Source organism: Manis pentadactyla, chromosome 6 (genome assembly GCF_030020395.1).
Source record: "Manis pentadactyla isolate mManPen7 chromosome 6, mManPen7.hap1, whole genome shotgun sequence".
NCBI classification, from domain to species: domain Eukaryota; kingdom Metazoa; phylum Chordata; class Mammalia; order Pholidota; family Manidae; genus Manis; species Manis pentadactyla.
In genome coordinates, this window is record NC_080024.1 from 341,937 (window position 1) to 356,854 (window position 14,918).

A 14,918-nucleotide genomic window follows, 5' to 3' on the forward strand; every position below is an offset into this window, starting at 1 on the left:
CCCTGCACCTGGGTCCCTTGCACCTGACACCTCTCAGTTCAATGCCTGGGTGTCACCCCTCCCTCGCAGTGACAGTGGTTCTTGGGCGGGTAGTCACCTGCAGAGGCCCACTGGGCACGGGGAGGGCTGATGTGGGGCCAGAGCCTCCCGGGAGCCTGAGTCCAGCCTTGAGCAGGCTGCACACCCTGCCTGCTCCTCGGCCCCTGTTGTCCCCTCATGCCCCTCGCCCCGGCACTGGAGCCCACCAGGCCCCTCCCACACTTCTCTGTGCAGGACCTGCAGCAGGGACTTCTGAGGCCAGACCTGGCAAAGTGACGTTTGCTAATTGTTTGGCCTTTTTGCCCTTCTTGACAGTGGTTGGTGGCTTGTTGGGGTCCTGCAGTATTCGCTGTAATTGTGAGAGCTGCTCCAGTACTAAGCGTGCATCTCCACGCAGGGCTCAGCAGGTGTGGCTATAAAACAGTGGGCGAGGAAGAACTGATCGTCTCTTCCTTCTCTTCTCAGAGCCACCCACGATGAGCCCAGTGGTGGAGCCGCTGTCCTGGATGCTGGGCACTTGGCTGTCAGACCCACCAGGAGCCGGTACCTTCCCGACACTGCAACCCTTCCAGTACTTGGAGGAGGCGCACATCTCCCATGCCGGCCAGCCCGTCCTGAACTTCTCGTAAGTGCCCCCCTGCCCCACTGCCCTGCAGGCAATTCCAGGCTGGTGGAAGGCAGACCAGTGCCAGGTGGGAAAGGGAAGAGGGCTCAAGGGTGCTGTTTCATCAAGGCATCCTCCTCCTGCCCCAAACTTGGGAACTAAGACACACAGTGGGTAAAAATGGTACTTTCTGTTCTCACATTTTTGAAGCTACTAGGCTGACAACAGAAATCTCAAGCTCACTAACCCCATAACAGTAAATGCAAGTCCTCCTCTGGGGCTGTATTCCTGTTTGGAACTCAGTCACCCCGATATCACTGAAAATCAGAGGCTGTGGATTTCTTTTAGACATACCCCCGAGCTGTTTGAGGTCTCAAAGAAGCTCTCGGTGTGTGGCTCTCACGCTCTTACTGCCAAGCAAAGCAGAAGAGCTCCGAGGTCCTACAGCTGCACCCACACGTCGGGGAAAGAGGTGGGGCTTCTGGGAAGGCAGGAGGCAGGCCACAGCACAGGGGCCAAGTAGAGGAGGACAGGCAGGCTGAGAATGTTTTTAATTTTCACTACAGAAGTAATGCATGTTTTTAGAGTATAAAAATAAAGAAGATATAAAGTAGAAAGTAAAACTCCATCCATTCCCCAGTCTCCCCTGTACACTTAATTCTGTTAAGAATCTTACTAACTTGATACTACGTATATAATGCCTGGCATTTTCAGAAGGATTTAGAAGATGTGACTGTTTTAAAAACTATTACCTCAAACCTTATTGTCTTATTCCTGATAGAAGGAGGGGGGCAAAATGATATTCTCTACATAAACCAAAAGGTAGCAACTCTGGATAACACAAAATAACTCACAAAATATAAAGCAGTCTTTCTGAACTGTGGGTTACAACCCCAGTAGAGAATTTTGTATCTAACATTAATTTTCTTTTAATGCTAGTCAGTTTTGTGAGGTGAATTAAAAGAAAAATGAAGCAGAATAGAGTAGAAAGTAAATATTTTGGTAAGTGTTAACTGTGTGTGTGTGGTAGATTAGGATGTGAAATGTATTTCTCACCAGGGGTCATAGTCGGGGAGGGCATGGGCCCCCCTCATGTGAGCCGTGTCCTTCAGCAACAGCCCATCCAGAACTTGTCTGTGGATAGGTCCCTACAGCCACTCAGGTGCCAGTGAAGTTACACGGGCTGGTTTTATTTATTTATTTATTTATTTATTAAGGTATGATTGATAATCACTCTTATGAAGGTTTCACATGAAAAAACAATGTGGTTACTACATTTACCCACATTATCAAGTCCCCACCCACACCCCAGTGCAGTCACACACAGGCTGGTTTTTAGTTGTAGGTCAGCGCTCAGCTCAAGACAACGAGCCACGTCATTCACCACGGTGGCTTTGAGGTCACAGTGCGGTTGATGAGAAGCCGTGTCCTGGCTTGCTGCTTGCCCTGTTTCTTACCATGTGAATTGATGTGACTCCTAAGCAGGAGAATAGCCCAAAGGAGGAAAGGCCTGGTATCAGTGTGGGATCGTACCGTGTCTGCGGAGCTCGTGGGACAGAGAAGCACGTGAGGTGCTGGTGCTGAAAGGGCCTGGGGGAGGGTGTACCCAAGTCATGCAGAACAAGTTCCCAGCCTCGGGACCCGTCGGCCAGGAAGCCAGACCCTGAGGGCAGGAACCGTCAGTAGGAAGCCATGGATGTGGGCCGGGGACACCAGGAGGGCTGCTTCCAGGTGAGGGCTGGGGGTGGGAGGCCCTGCCACACCTGGTGAGTCAAGCCCGCACACATCTGCCGTGCCTCCTGTGCTGTGTCCTGTACACACCTGTGCTCTGTGTGAACAAGAAGCACCTTTACGTTTGGCGGGTGGGTGCTTTACAAAGCGAGCCGTGTGCTCCACAAAGTCTGGGCCTCTCTGGTGGGCATCAGGCCTGGGGCCTCACCTCTTCCCATTGCCTGTCCAGGTTCAACGCCTTCCACCTGGACACACGCAGACCCATGCACAGGGAGTGCGGCTTCATCCGCCTTGAGCCGCACACCAACAGGGTGGCCTTCGTCAGCGCCCAGAACACAGGTACCCTCTGCTGGCTGCCCACCCTGCCCTCCACCCATGCTTCGTGCATGCCGGCCAAGGGGGGCGATGGGTGAGGCAGCATCTGCCTCCTGCCTTCTTAGTGACCCCTGGGTGTGTCCCTGCTCGTGAACCCATCTTGTGGGGGACTGTCAAGATGCGGTGTCATCCCACAGGCACCTTCAGGGAGGAAAGCATCAGGCCTGGGCTCAGCGGGGCAGACAGGAGAGGGGCTGGGGCCCTGTCTGGGGTCCCTGGGCCTGGGGTCACCAGGGTGGCTGGGGCCGCAGGAGCGCCCTGTGAGGTGGGGCTGGTGTTCTTTCCCCTTAGCCCCGCCCTTTGGCTCTTTTCAGTAGAAGTGCAAGACAAGGTCCTGTGGGGGCGGCTCACCCCCGCTGGGCTCTCTGTCTGGAAGTCAGCTCCACCCACAATGGGAGGTCATCCTGAAATAGTTACCAGGGTCACAAATTAGAAATTACTCAAAACTCAGCTCCTTGAACCTCTACCTTGCTCATTGGCTCAAGCAAGCTATTTTCTGGAAACAGGTAGATGATCAGGAGGAACCAGGCGTGGAATGTGGCTGCCCAAGGCGTGGGGCTGGAAGTCGAGGGGCAGCTAGGGTGGGGTGGAGGAGAGGCAGGCCTAGGGCCAGGGTAACCCCTATGGGTCATCTGCCAGCCTCTCCTTACACCAGGGGTTCCCTGCAGGCGACGGGGCATGCTGTGGCCTCAGAGTTGAGAAGCATTGAACCCTTGGTTGCACAGAGGCGGGGGTGGGGGGAGGTCCAGCTGCCATGCATTGAGAAAGCGCCCTCCCTGCAGGCATCGTGGAAGTGGAGGAGGGTGAGGTGAACGGGCAGGAGCTGAGCATCGCATCCCACTCCATTGCCAGGATCTCCTTCGCCAAGGAGCCCCATGTGGAGCAGGTGAGCCTGCCAGGCAGCCCCCCTTGCTGCTGCCATGCTGTGTTGTTGATCAGTGGAATTACACATCATTCCCCAACCCACCAACCGCCTTGTCCTGGAGGTCTGTCCACCCCACACCCACGTCATTGCCGAGGCTTGCTTGTGCCGGGGCTGCGGTGCGATGTAGTGGTCTGGCCCCTGGCCAGTGGGCAACGAGGTGTTCCTCAGGTGTGTTCTTGTGTTCCTGCCTCAGACATCCTTTTACATCTGTGCTGTCTGCTTTCACAAGTATATCTGTATTTATTTGACAGATTGCTCTGAATAGAATTGCTGGATCAAAGGACACTTGCATTTTAAATTCCATTAGATATGGTTGAATTGCTTTTCTTAACAGCCGCATTCCCAGCAGCATCCCATGAGGGGCCTGGCTGCCTGCTCCGATACCAACACGGTGTGGCTTCCGGCTTGCAGCCTTTTGAATCTGGTCAGTAAAAGACGGTACCTCGTCTGTGTTTAAATTTGGCCCGCGAGGGAGCAGGGCTGTCCGCTGCCCGTCAGCCATTCGCTTCTCGCTCTGCGTACCGGTGTTCTCAGCCATTGGCTGTTCTGCAGGGGATGATTTTCTTGGTGACTCGTGGGAGCTTCTGCCCTCTGCAGCCCAAATCTGTCGGAGTGCACGTACGAGCCTGTGCATTCAGTGCCTCCTGCTGCGTGGCTGACGGCATGTTCTGTCCACAGGCTGGGAGCCCCTGAGTTGTCCCTGGGGCCCTTTGCTATACGGTCTGGATTCGGGGTCTTGCTCAGGCCGTGCGCTCTCCCAGAGGATGAATCTCTGCTCCATGTCCTGCAGCTTCCCTCTGTGCCTCAGACCTTTGGCCTCTGGCACATTTGCTTGCACAATGCAATGTACAGATCTGACTTCCCAGCCAGCACCAGGCATCCTGCAGACTTGAAATGTCATGCCTGTCTTAAGCCACACCCCCATACATGGGGAGAGGGTCTGTTTCTTTTTGTCTGTTTGTCTGCTTTTTCTCCAGCAGTAACTTAAAATCATTTGGTAACTTAAGACCACCATAGCTTTGTGTTAAATTTAACTTCTAGGGAGAGTTTCCAGTATCCTTTCTCTGTCTGCTGGGTTCTTAGGCATGTCCTCTCCTAGATGGCCTGTCCTATAAGCCTGTCACAGTCCACAGTTTTGCAGCACGGTTGCATAGATGGGGGTCAGCTTGGGGAAAACTGGCCCTGCATGGTGGTGGCACACAACACCTGGTGGCTGCAGCGATTTCAGGTCTTCTCTGCAAGTTTGTATCTTCGTAATTTTCATTGTGAGGTCTTGGACGTTTCATGGTGGGGTGAAGTCTCAGGTGCTTTATACCTGCCATTGCTGTGTAATGGGATGTTGTTTCCATTCATCTCTAAGTGGTTGTTGATGTTTTATGGGGAAACTTCTGGTTTCTGTAAGTTTCTGTTGAACGGGACGTCTCGCCGCCTGACAGCTGGGTCCCAGGCGTGGCACTGACTCTTGGGTGGCCGAGTATTGCTGCTTGTCCCCAGCTTGCTGGGCATCCTTCTGAGTTGCCCCCTTTGTGGGATGTTTGGTGCTACTTCCTGGCAGGCAGCCTTTGCTGTGTAAGGGAGATGCTGCTCCCAGGATGCTAGGAGTCACATGTAGGGATGGGCTTTGAGTTTCATCAAAAGCTTTTTCAGCCTCTTTTGGGAGGATTCTCTGTTTTCCACTTGAAGCTGTTGATGAATTGAATTGTATTAATAACCTCTAAACGTTGAGTCATGATTGCTTTTTAAAGATATGCCTACTTGTCGTGATAGAGTAAATAAGTGTTTCCAGAGATCATTACCCATTTTGGTATCAGTTATCCCCAGAATGACCTGGGAGCTTTGTAGCCATTTCTGCCCCAATGAAGGAGGAGCCCATGGGAATGGCTGTTCCGGTAGACCTCCTCGGAAAGGGCCTGGGCTGGGCGCTGTGGGAGCGCGGAGCCAAGACCTGGTAGCACCTCTGCATCCCTCGTGGCTGCTCAGCTGTCCAGGTATCCTGCCCTGCTTCCTGTACAGATGCATGTGTCTTGCCAATAGGTTTCATCCCTGGGCAGTTTCACTATGGATTCAGTGAGACGAAAGAATGACAGTGGAACTTCCTTGGGGTGAAAGGGTTTATACCCAACTTTATTCCCACGGTAGCAGGTCAATCACTAGAATCTTGTCCACTCAGAGGGAGTCTGCCTCTGGGCCCCCGCAGCCGTCTCTGTCTCTGTCCTTGACGTTGCCACCACTCCAGTCTCATCTCCGCTCTCCTGCATGAAGCCCAGAGCTCTTTATATAGAGTCAGTAATGACATATTGCCCACACGTGTGTAGCAAGTGAGCTGAACAGGGCCAGGTGAGAATCCTGGTCACAGGAACCTTCACTTTATCCACAGCATGTTTCCCAGGAAAGTGCCGATTTCATGTAGGTTTTCAGAGTTTCTGGAAGAAGTAACACATACTCCCTTTTTACCTGCCTCTGTGTCCCCCATATTTTTCTGATGTTTTGTGTGTTTGCTCTTTTTGCTTATACTTGCCAAAGGCTACCTGTTCTATCTGGGTTTTGTTTGGAATTTATTTACTTTTGCTAGAGATTAACTTTGGGTTTTATTAATTAAACAAAAAAGTGTGTTTTCTGTGAAAGGAAGGAGAAGGGGAGTGGAGGGGAGGCCTGTGGGGTTGGGGCCAAGGGGAGGGCTCTGCTCCACAAAGTGACCTAGCTAATCCAAGGCTGGTTGCATGTGCCTGAGTGGGCCTCCTCCCCCCTGGGCTGCTCCTCCTCCCCCTGGGCTGCTCCTCCCCCTGGGCTACTCCTCCTCCCCCCTGGGCTGCTCCTCCCTCCCCTGGGTTGGCCTTACCCTCTGCAATGATGTGGGAGAACCAGGAAGGGAGAAAACTCACATGTGAAGCCAGGAGAGTAGGAGGCAAGGGCCAGGACTGCATCTGTCTGCCCAGCAGCTGGTGGGCAGAGTGCCCGTAGGTGCCTCTGAGGCCCCTGGAGTCATCGCGAACATTGGGATAGGCCCCCTGCACCTCTGGTCACTTAAGACCGCCCCCCACACACAGTGTTCATAGTGTGTGACCCACAGCAGCCCTGAGACAAAGTGGGTCCAGGCCCATACCCCTTTTGATTCTGAGGGTCAGGGAGGCCCCCGCCTTCTAGAACCTCCATCCATTAATGCTGGCTGTATCCCGAGGTGGGGGGCCTCTGTGTCGGGTTTCTCTGATCATGGTGGTTGAGCATCTCCTGTCTTTTCGGTACGTCCTCTGCCAAATCCTGTTCAGATCTTTGACCACCTGCTGCATCTGTTCTCACAAACATTAGGACTTCTTCATATAATTTGGACATGTTACCTGTGTTGCAAATACCTTTTTTATTCATGAGGATCTCTTCACGTCTTTTTATTGTTTTTGAGAAACAGAAGTTCTTAATTATATATGGTTCAATTTACCAGTTTCTTCCCTTGGACAGATCTGACTAGAAGCCTTTCTCTCAGGTCATCCTGCACCTGGAATCGAGTCTGCGCACAAGGGAGGGCCGCCCTGGCCTCTCTGGCAGAGCCCGGCCAGCTCCTGTCCTGAGCCCCCGTCTGCATGCCTCCCCGGCCTCCTCACGCTGTCTGCCTGTATCTCTCCTGTTCCGATGCTAATAACGCACTGTCTTAATTACTGTGGCTTAAAAGAACTTTTTTTTACTTTTAAAAAATCAATTCTATTGAGATATAATTTTACATACCATCAATGCTACGCTTCAAGTGTGTATTTTGACACATTTGGACAAGTGTATTTACGCTCAGTAAGACGAGAACAACCCATCAGCCCAGGAAGTCCCTGTGCTCCTTGCAGTCAGCCCTCGGTACCCCCCACCACAGCTGGCCCCGGTTTCTGTCACTGCGGACTAGGTACGTGTCACCTGGACTCTCTCAATGTGCTGGACCACGTGCACTCTCTCTGTCCAATTTATACAGGGTGACGTTTTTGAGACTCAGTTGTGCTGTTGCTTTTATTAGTAATTGGGTTGTTTTTGATGGCTGAGTAGTATTACACCAGCTGCATGTACCCATTTTTCTTACTCATTCTGTTGCTGGACATTGGTTTGTTTCTGCTTCTGGGCTATTATGAACAATCACACTCAAGTTTATGTGTCTTTGAGCACGTGCTCCCATTTCTCTTGGGTGAATGCCTAGGATTGGGACTGCTGAGTCATACTGAGTGCCAGCCCGTTCACTCGGGCGGCCGCACCTCTGCACACAGTAGTGCAGAGGGCCAGCCATGGGCCCGCCCCCTCTCCTGGCACGGGTCCCCGAGTGGCACGTGGTGGCTAGGGGTGGCCTTCCACTGCGGTGCTGTGTTCCCCGATGACAGGTTGTGTCACTCGTCTTCTCATTGTGCTCTTCACCACTTGTATCTCCCTTGTGAAGTGAGTGCCCTTTCCTCAGTGAGCTCTTGTGGCGTGGCTGGATGGCAGGAGTTTGCTATGTGTTCTGGACAAGCCATACTCATCAGGCGGTGGTGTTATGACTATGTTCCCAATTTATGGCTTGCCTTTGGTTTCTTTTTAACTAAATGTTCTATTTTGGAAGAAGTTCTTCTATCAATGTTTTCTTTTACAAAAGTTAGTGCTTTTATGCCCTGTCTTAAAAATGTTTACCTAACCCAGACAGCAAAGAATTTAACCTGCATTTTCTGAAGAATTTGTATATTTTTTTCCTTCTGCCTTAGAGTTTTGGAATTCATGCATTTGTATGGTATGAGGTGGGGGTCAAGATTCTTTCATTTTTTTGTGCACATATCCAATTCTCCAGCACATTTGTTGAAAAAAAAAGACCACCCTTAACTCATTGAAGTACATAGGTGCCTTACAAAAATCTGCTCGCTGTATGTGTACAGTCTTTTTCTGGACTTGTTCTATCCCATTAGTCTCCAAGTCTGTCTTTAGACCAATACTACACTGTCATGCTTACAATAGTTTTATATTAATCCTTAAAATCAGGTACTGTAGCCTGTCTAGCCTTGTATCTTTGTCTTTTTTTCCAAAATTCTTTTGGCTATCCAAGGACCCTTTGCATTTCCATATGAATTTTAAAATCAGCTTGTCGATTTCTAGAAAACTTCTTGTTGGGGTTGCTTGATTTTCTAGATTAATTTACTAAGTGCCATCTCCCACAGACTGAGTGTCTCTTAACCAATTCCATGGTAAATGTCTCCATTTAGGTGTCTCTCACCCTAATTGTTGTGTAGTTTTCAGTGTACATGTCTTGGTACCTATTTTGTTAAATTTATCCCTGAGTGTTTTGTGGGTTTGTATGCTGTTGTAAATAATTTTTTAATCTTTCTAATTATTTGTGGCTAGTATATAGAAATACAGTTGACTTATGACTTTATATCATGTTTCCTAAATTCACTTATTTATCTTAGTAGATTTTTTTTTAAACAAATTCCTCAGGATTCTCTATATAAACAGTCATCTGCTATTATAGACGGTATTACTTCTTCCTTTCCAGTCTTGATGCCTTTTATGTCTTTTTCTGCATTATTATACTGGATAGGAAAGAGAATATAATATACATGCAGGTTGTGGGAACAGACATTCCTGCCTTGTTCTCTATATCAAGAGAAAGCATTCAGTCTTTCACCACCAGGTATGATGCTACGTGTAGACTTTTATTGATATCCTTTCTCAACTTATATTTCCTTACTTCTTAGTTTACCAGTTTTACAAAATCATAAATGGGGATTGGATTCTGACAAACGCTTTTGCTATAATTATTGAGATGACTGTGATTTTTCTCTTTTATTCTCTTAACATAATGAATTATAGTAATAGGTTTTCAAATGTCGAACCAACCTTGCATTCTCTGAATAAGCTCCACTTGATTGATGATTTATCATTTTTATTTATTGCTGGATTTATGTATTATTAAAGTACATAAATTAGAAGATTTTTGCATCGTATTTCTTTTATTCTAATTATCATGGGTTAATTTCCTCCTCTTTTGTGGTTTCTTAAAGGGGAAACTAGGTCATTTATATTCAACCCATTTTTAATTTGTAAATATACCATTTGAAGCTATAAATGTATCATCATCTCCTAGCTCAAAATGTTTTATTTCTCTATTTTTCTTTGAACACTATTATTTAGAAGTGTTATTTAAGGATTTTCTACATATCCTATCGCTAATGATTCTAATTAAATCCTGCGAAGCCCAGAGAATACGCTGAGTTATTTTATGCCCCAATATATGATCTAACTTGGTAAATATTTCATGAGCACTCAAAATGAAAAAGTGATGGCTGTTGGGTGTAGTGGACTGAAAATGCCAGTTAGGTGAAGTGGATTGATAATATCATTCAGATTTTCTGTATACTGCTGGTTTCTTGTTGTTCTGATTTTGTGTAATAACAGTGGTATTAAAATCTCCAGCTGTGACTGAGGCTATTTGTGTTCATTTCTTTGGTTCTGTTTTTTGCTTCATGACTTTGAAACTGTTAATTTGATGCATACATATGATGATATATACTTATTAAATGTTCCTCTTTATAGCTGTAACACCACACATTGAAATCTACTTTGAGAAATAGTAAAACCACACTGCTTTCCTGTGCTAATTGTTTATGTGGTTATCTCTTTTCCTACTTTTTACATCCAACTTACTTGCCACCATCCTCACAGAATCCTCTCTCATCCTGTTCCGAATGATATTTTTGCCATATGTAGAGTTCTGGGTTAACAGGTACTTTTTTAAAAAAGCATTTTTCATGTTGTTCCCTTGTCTCCTGACCTTTACTGTTTTTGTTGAAAAGTCAACTGTAATTCTTAATGCCCATACATAATTTCTTTTTTCTCTGATTTGCAGGATTTTTCTTTATCTGTGGATTTCAGCCTTTCACTAGTGTTCCTGGATATGGTTTTCTTTTTATTCATCCTGCTTGGGTCTCCTGAGATTCTAGCGTCTGTAAGATTTTGTTTTTCATCATATTTGGGAATTTTTAGCCATTATTTCTTAACTCTCTTTTCCTTTTCAAATTCCTGGTAAACGTATGTTAGGCCATGTCCTTGAGGCTATCCATTTTGCTTCTGTCTGTTTTCTCTGTTATTTAGTTTGGGTATTTTACATTGGCCTGTTTTCCAATTCACTGAACCTTTCTTCTTCTAGCTCCACTTTGCTATTAAGCCCTTAAGTGTGTTTTTTACATTTCTGTCTGCCTTTTCTCATTGGCTGTCAGTGGAAAGGAAAAAGAAAGAAACTGTGTTTGCAGCATGTGGTCTTCTGTTGTGCTTCGTGACTGTAGCGCTGGCTGCAGGGCCCTGAGGGCCTGGGGAGTCTGGGCATTCCCAGGTAGCAGAGTGCGTCACCACGCTTACCTGGTGTGGCCCACTCATCCTCACTGTCGCCTGATGGCTCAGTGCAAATGCTGTGCGTGGGCGCAGCAGCCACTGCGGCTCCCGGTGTCCTTATTTTAGGGCCAAAACAAAGTCAGAGCCATCTTCCTTCCTCCTAACATTTACTTTTCGACTGTTTCCCTACTGAACAAAACAGTAAGAATAAGAGCACTTTGTGAAAATATTAACTCATCAAGAAACCCTCCCATCGCACTTCCGCTCCAGCTGTCCGGGCCTGTAACATCCAGGGGAGTTGGCCTCCCGTCACCTCAGAGGCTCTGGGCCCCCCGACCTGCCTCAGGCTGCAGGAGCTGAGCTCCTGGCTGTGTGGCCTCTCTCTAGGGCGTGGGCGCACACTGCCGCTGATCACCCAGCGCCTGAACAAGCTGCGCTTTGTAGTTTTAAAGGCCCCACCTCGCTGAGGCTGTGGCTGAGAAGGACACTTCTCCCAGTGGTGCTTCGGCTGCCACGCAGCCTGGGGGTGACCACAGGACTCACCAGACCTCCGGTTGTCTCCACAGGCCATAGGCACCAGAAGAGGTCTGGCTTTGAGCCTTAGTGATGCAGCAGCCTGCCTTGGCTTTAAATCCTCCCAAATGACTTCCATTTGAGGGAAACAGCGTGAGAAATTTCATCCGAGGGGAGCCAAGCACTGGTGCTGCCATTGCTGGTGTTGACCGCCCTGAGGTGGCGGGTGATGGAGCCATTCAGAAACTGCAAGTTATCCTCTAGTGTTACTTGTTACGAGGCGGTCAGCCTCGGCACCAGTTGGGTAGGCTCAGCGTGAAAGGTAAGCCTGGTCTCTTGTTCTTGGAAAGGCTCATGACAGTGTCCCCCCACCGCTGTCCCCGTGCTCCATCTGCACAGTATAAAGCAGTATTCATAGTGAGGGGAACAGCCAGTGGGCACCGTGAGACCGCGTGCTGCCCACCTCTTGTCTCCACAGCAGAGGCGAGGAGGCCGGGGGAGCAGGGTCTCCCAGGCCACGAGCTCTGAGGCCAGCAGCACTTCCTACACGTGTGCAGTGTGTGCCTTGTTTCTCTCCACTCATCCCGTTGTTTGGACAGTGGTCTCAAGGGCAAAACTGTTCATTTTCAAGTGGAACTCCAAAATAATGTAGAGTCAGAGAAGCTGGTACAGGTGGGACAGCTTGCCTGTGCTTGGGGCTGCCACCTGGTCATCCTGGTGCTGGGTCCTCTGCTAACTCCCTGCTGTCTCTCTTCATTCATTTCCTGTTTATTGGCTTGTTAAATACTCTCCTACTGTCCTGTCGATGGTCACCATAGGGAGTACAGTGTGCATCCTAGACTCACTGAAGTTTAAGGAGCTCAGTACTAGACTAAATCTGAACTACAGCAAGAACCTCAGGACAGCGCTTGCAGACTGTGGTGTCTGTGTGAGTCTCCTGAGACACTTGTCAGAACCTGGATCTGACCCACAGGGTCTGGGTGAGGCCTGGGGTGCATTTCCACCCTTTCTGGGTGACGCTGATGCCGCTGTGGCTCAGAGGCCCTGCGGTTCAGATGCTAGTGCCAGCCCCACAGTCGTCGTCCTGCCTTGTCTGCATGCTGCCATGTGATCTGACACACACGGACATCATGACTACACCTCGTGTACTCTGTTCACGTACCACCACCCACACTTTCACTCCTTTGTTGCTCTGCATGTCAGGCTCTGTGCTTGTCAGGGGTCACTTCCTTCAAACCTGAAGAACTGCCTCTAAAATTTTCTTTAAAGGGTGGGGAGTCCTGCTGGGGGTGCACTCTCTGAGTGTTTCTTTTCTAAGAATACCTTTATTTTGCCTTCGTTTTTGAAGGGTATTTTTCTCTGCAGCTAGAATGCTAGGGTAGCAGTTATTTTAATTACAGCTGACCCTTGCACAACACAGGTTTGAACCAAGTGGGTCCGTTTACATGTGGATTTTTTTCAACAAATATACTGGAAGGGGTTTTTTTTGGATATTTGTAACAATTTGAAAAACATTTTCTTTTTTCCAGCTTATTTTATTGTGAGATACAGTATATAATACATATAACATGCAAAGTAAGTATTAATCAACAGCTCATGTTAAGGGTAAGGCTTCTGATAAATAGTAGATTATTAGTAGTTAGATTTTTGGGGAGTCAGAAGTCATACATGGATTTTCCATGGCATGGAGGGAGAGAGCCCATCACCCCTGCATTGTCAGGGGTAAAGTGTGCTTTGACGATGTCACTCTGTCACCTGCTGGCTCCCCTTCCTTTCTCCTGGGTGCCTGGGTCCCTCACCTCAGTGCCTCCAGGTCGGGTCACGCTGTGCCCTCCCTTCTCTCTGGGACCTTGGTCCTTCCTGCCTTGGTGGTTCTCTGATGCTTGTAAATAGATTCTTTGAAATGTGGCTTTAATGTTTTTTCTCTACAAAGTAGTTGGTTGTGGCCTGAAGCACAACTCCTGTTTCATACCCTCTGGAGCCCCCGACAAGCCCTGGAGTGCTAGAGATCGGTGACACTGGGACTGTCTCTCCCCAGCCACCGTGCCCTCACTGTTTGCAGACGTCCCAGGCTTGTGGGGTTTTCTCACTGGAGGACTGGTTGCTGCAGGTTTGTGTTTTTTGGTAACAGCCATAATTTTGTTGAATTAGTGGTTCCAGAGTTTTCCAACAACACACATGACATCAGTTCAAGTTGTAGAATGAAAATAGAGGTTAATAAGAAGGAACTTGTTGGAAGGTCATCTGTTGTCTAATCAAGTGTGTAATTTACAGAGACAAGAAAGAAAAAGACTGCTTCTAACCTAAACTGAGACCGATTTCCATGTTCACCTGTTAGTTTTCTGGGGACAACTGAAGGGCATGGAAAGGGGCCCAGACCCGTCAGCCCTGGCAGTGAGCAGACTGTCGTTGGCTGGGGGACACTGCCCGGCTCACAGGCCTCCGGCGACATGCTACCACCTCCGCAGGAGCACAGGGCCTGTGGTCTGACCTCCAAGAGTTTGTTGAATCTTTGGAAGGCAAAACTAAGGTGTTTTGTGTTTGTTTTGTTCTGCTCAGATTACCCGAAAATTCAGGCTGAATTCTGAAGGCAAACTTGAACAGACCGTGTCCATGGCAACCACTACCCAGCCCATGACTCAGCATCTTCACATCACCTACAAGAGGGTGACCCCGTGACCCAGAGTGCAGCTTCGTCCAGGGCAGGGCCTGGCCACGTGGGGCTGTGACGCTTCGCCTCTGCCCCGCAGCCCGTGGGTGTGGCTCGGGTCCCCTGGGTTCCAGAGTGTTGCCATGTGTCGGTGTAATGGCAGAGAAAAACCAAATAAAAGGCCTTTATTTTTATGGCTGAGCATTTTGCATATCCTCACTTGTGTGGACTATACATTCCTTTCATCTGCTGGTAACTATTTGCTTTCCAGTCTTTTCCCTCAAATTTAAGAAGGGGCAACTCTCTTCTCTTTTTCTTCTTGCAGTTTTGACAAGATCTAAGTAATCACAAATCTGGACTAGAGAAGTCAGTGACAAGCTGAAGACAGAGGGACTGAACGGAGAGATCACAGCTCTCCCGTTGCCTCTGAGCAGCGACTCTTCCCCACGAAGGACGTCTGCAAGGCAAGGGGCAGTGGAGTTTAGAACTGATATGTTTTTTCCTCCACAATGTAGTGCTTTCAGGAGCATGTTTGTTTATGACAGAGGTTTCCAATCCAAACGCACACCCGGCCCCTCACGCTGTCACCCAGCTCACCACCTGCTAATGTTTCTCATTCTAACTGCTCCATCTCCTCTTCCTCCTCCTCTTTGCTGGAGTATTTTTAAGCAAATTACAGACACAATGTCATTTGCTTCTAAATGCTTCAATATATATGTAAATACAAAGCCTTTTTCTTTTTCCTAACCACCCCCCCACCC

The 14,918-nt window shown here is 48.6% G+C and overlaps 1 protein-coding gene across 2 annotated transcripts in view; it reads left to right on the top strand.

The window, feature by feature from the left end:
- Positions 1-14,358, top strand: part of THAP4 (THAP domain containing 4) — a 36,620-nt gene extending 22,262 nt beyond the window's left edge. For both annotated transcript variants that reach the window (XM_036901310.2, XM_057503323.1), the window contains exons 3-6: positions 505-664; positions 2,604-2,713; positions 3,532-3,635; positions 14,067-14,358. In XM_036901310.2, the coding sequence (XP_036757205.2) occupies positions 505-664; positions 2,604-2,713; positions 3,532-3,635; positions 14,067-14,186 (494 nt within the window). In that variant the 3' untranslated portion in view covers positions 14,187-14,358. The remainder of the gene's footprint in view (positions 1-504; positions 665-2,603; positions 2,714-3,531; positions 3,636-14,066) is intronic.
- The last annotated feature ends 560 nt before the right edge of the window (positions 14,359-14,918 follow it).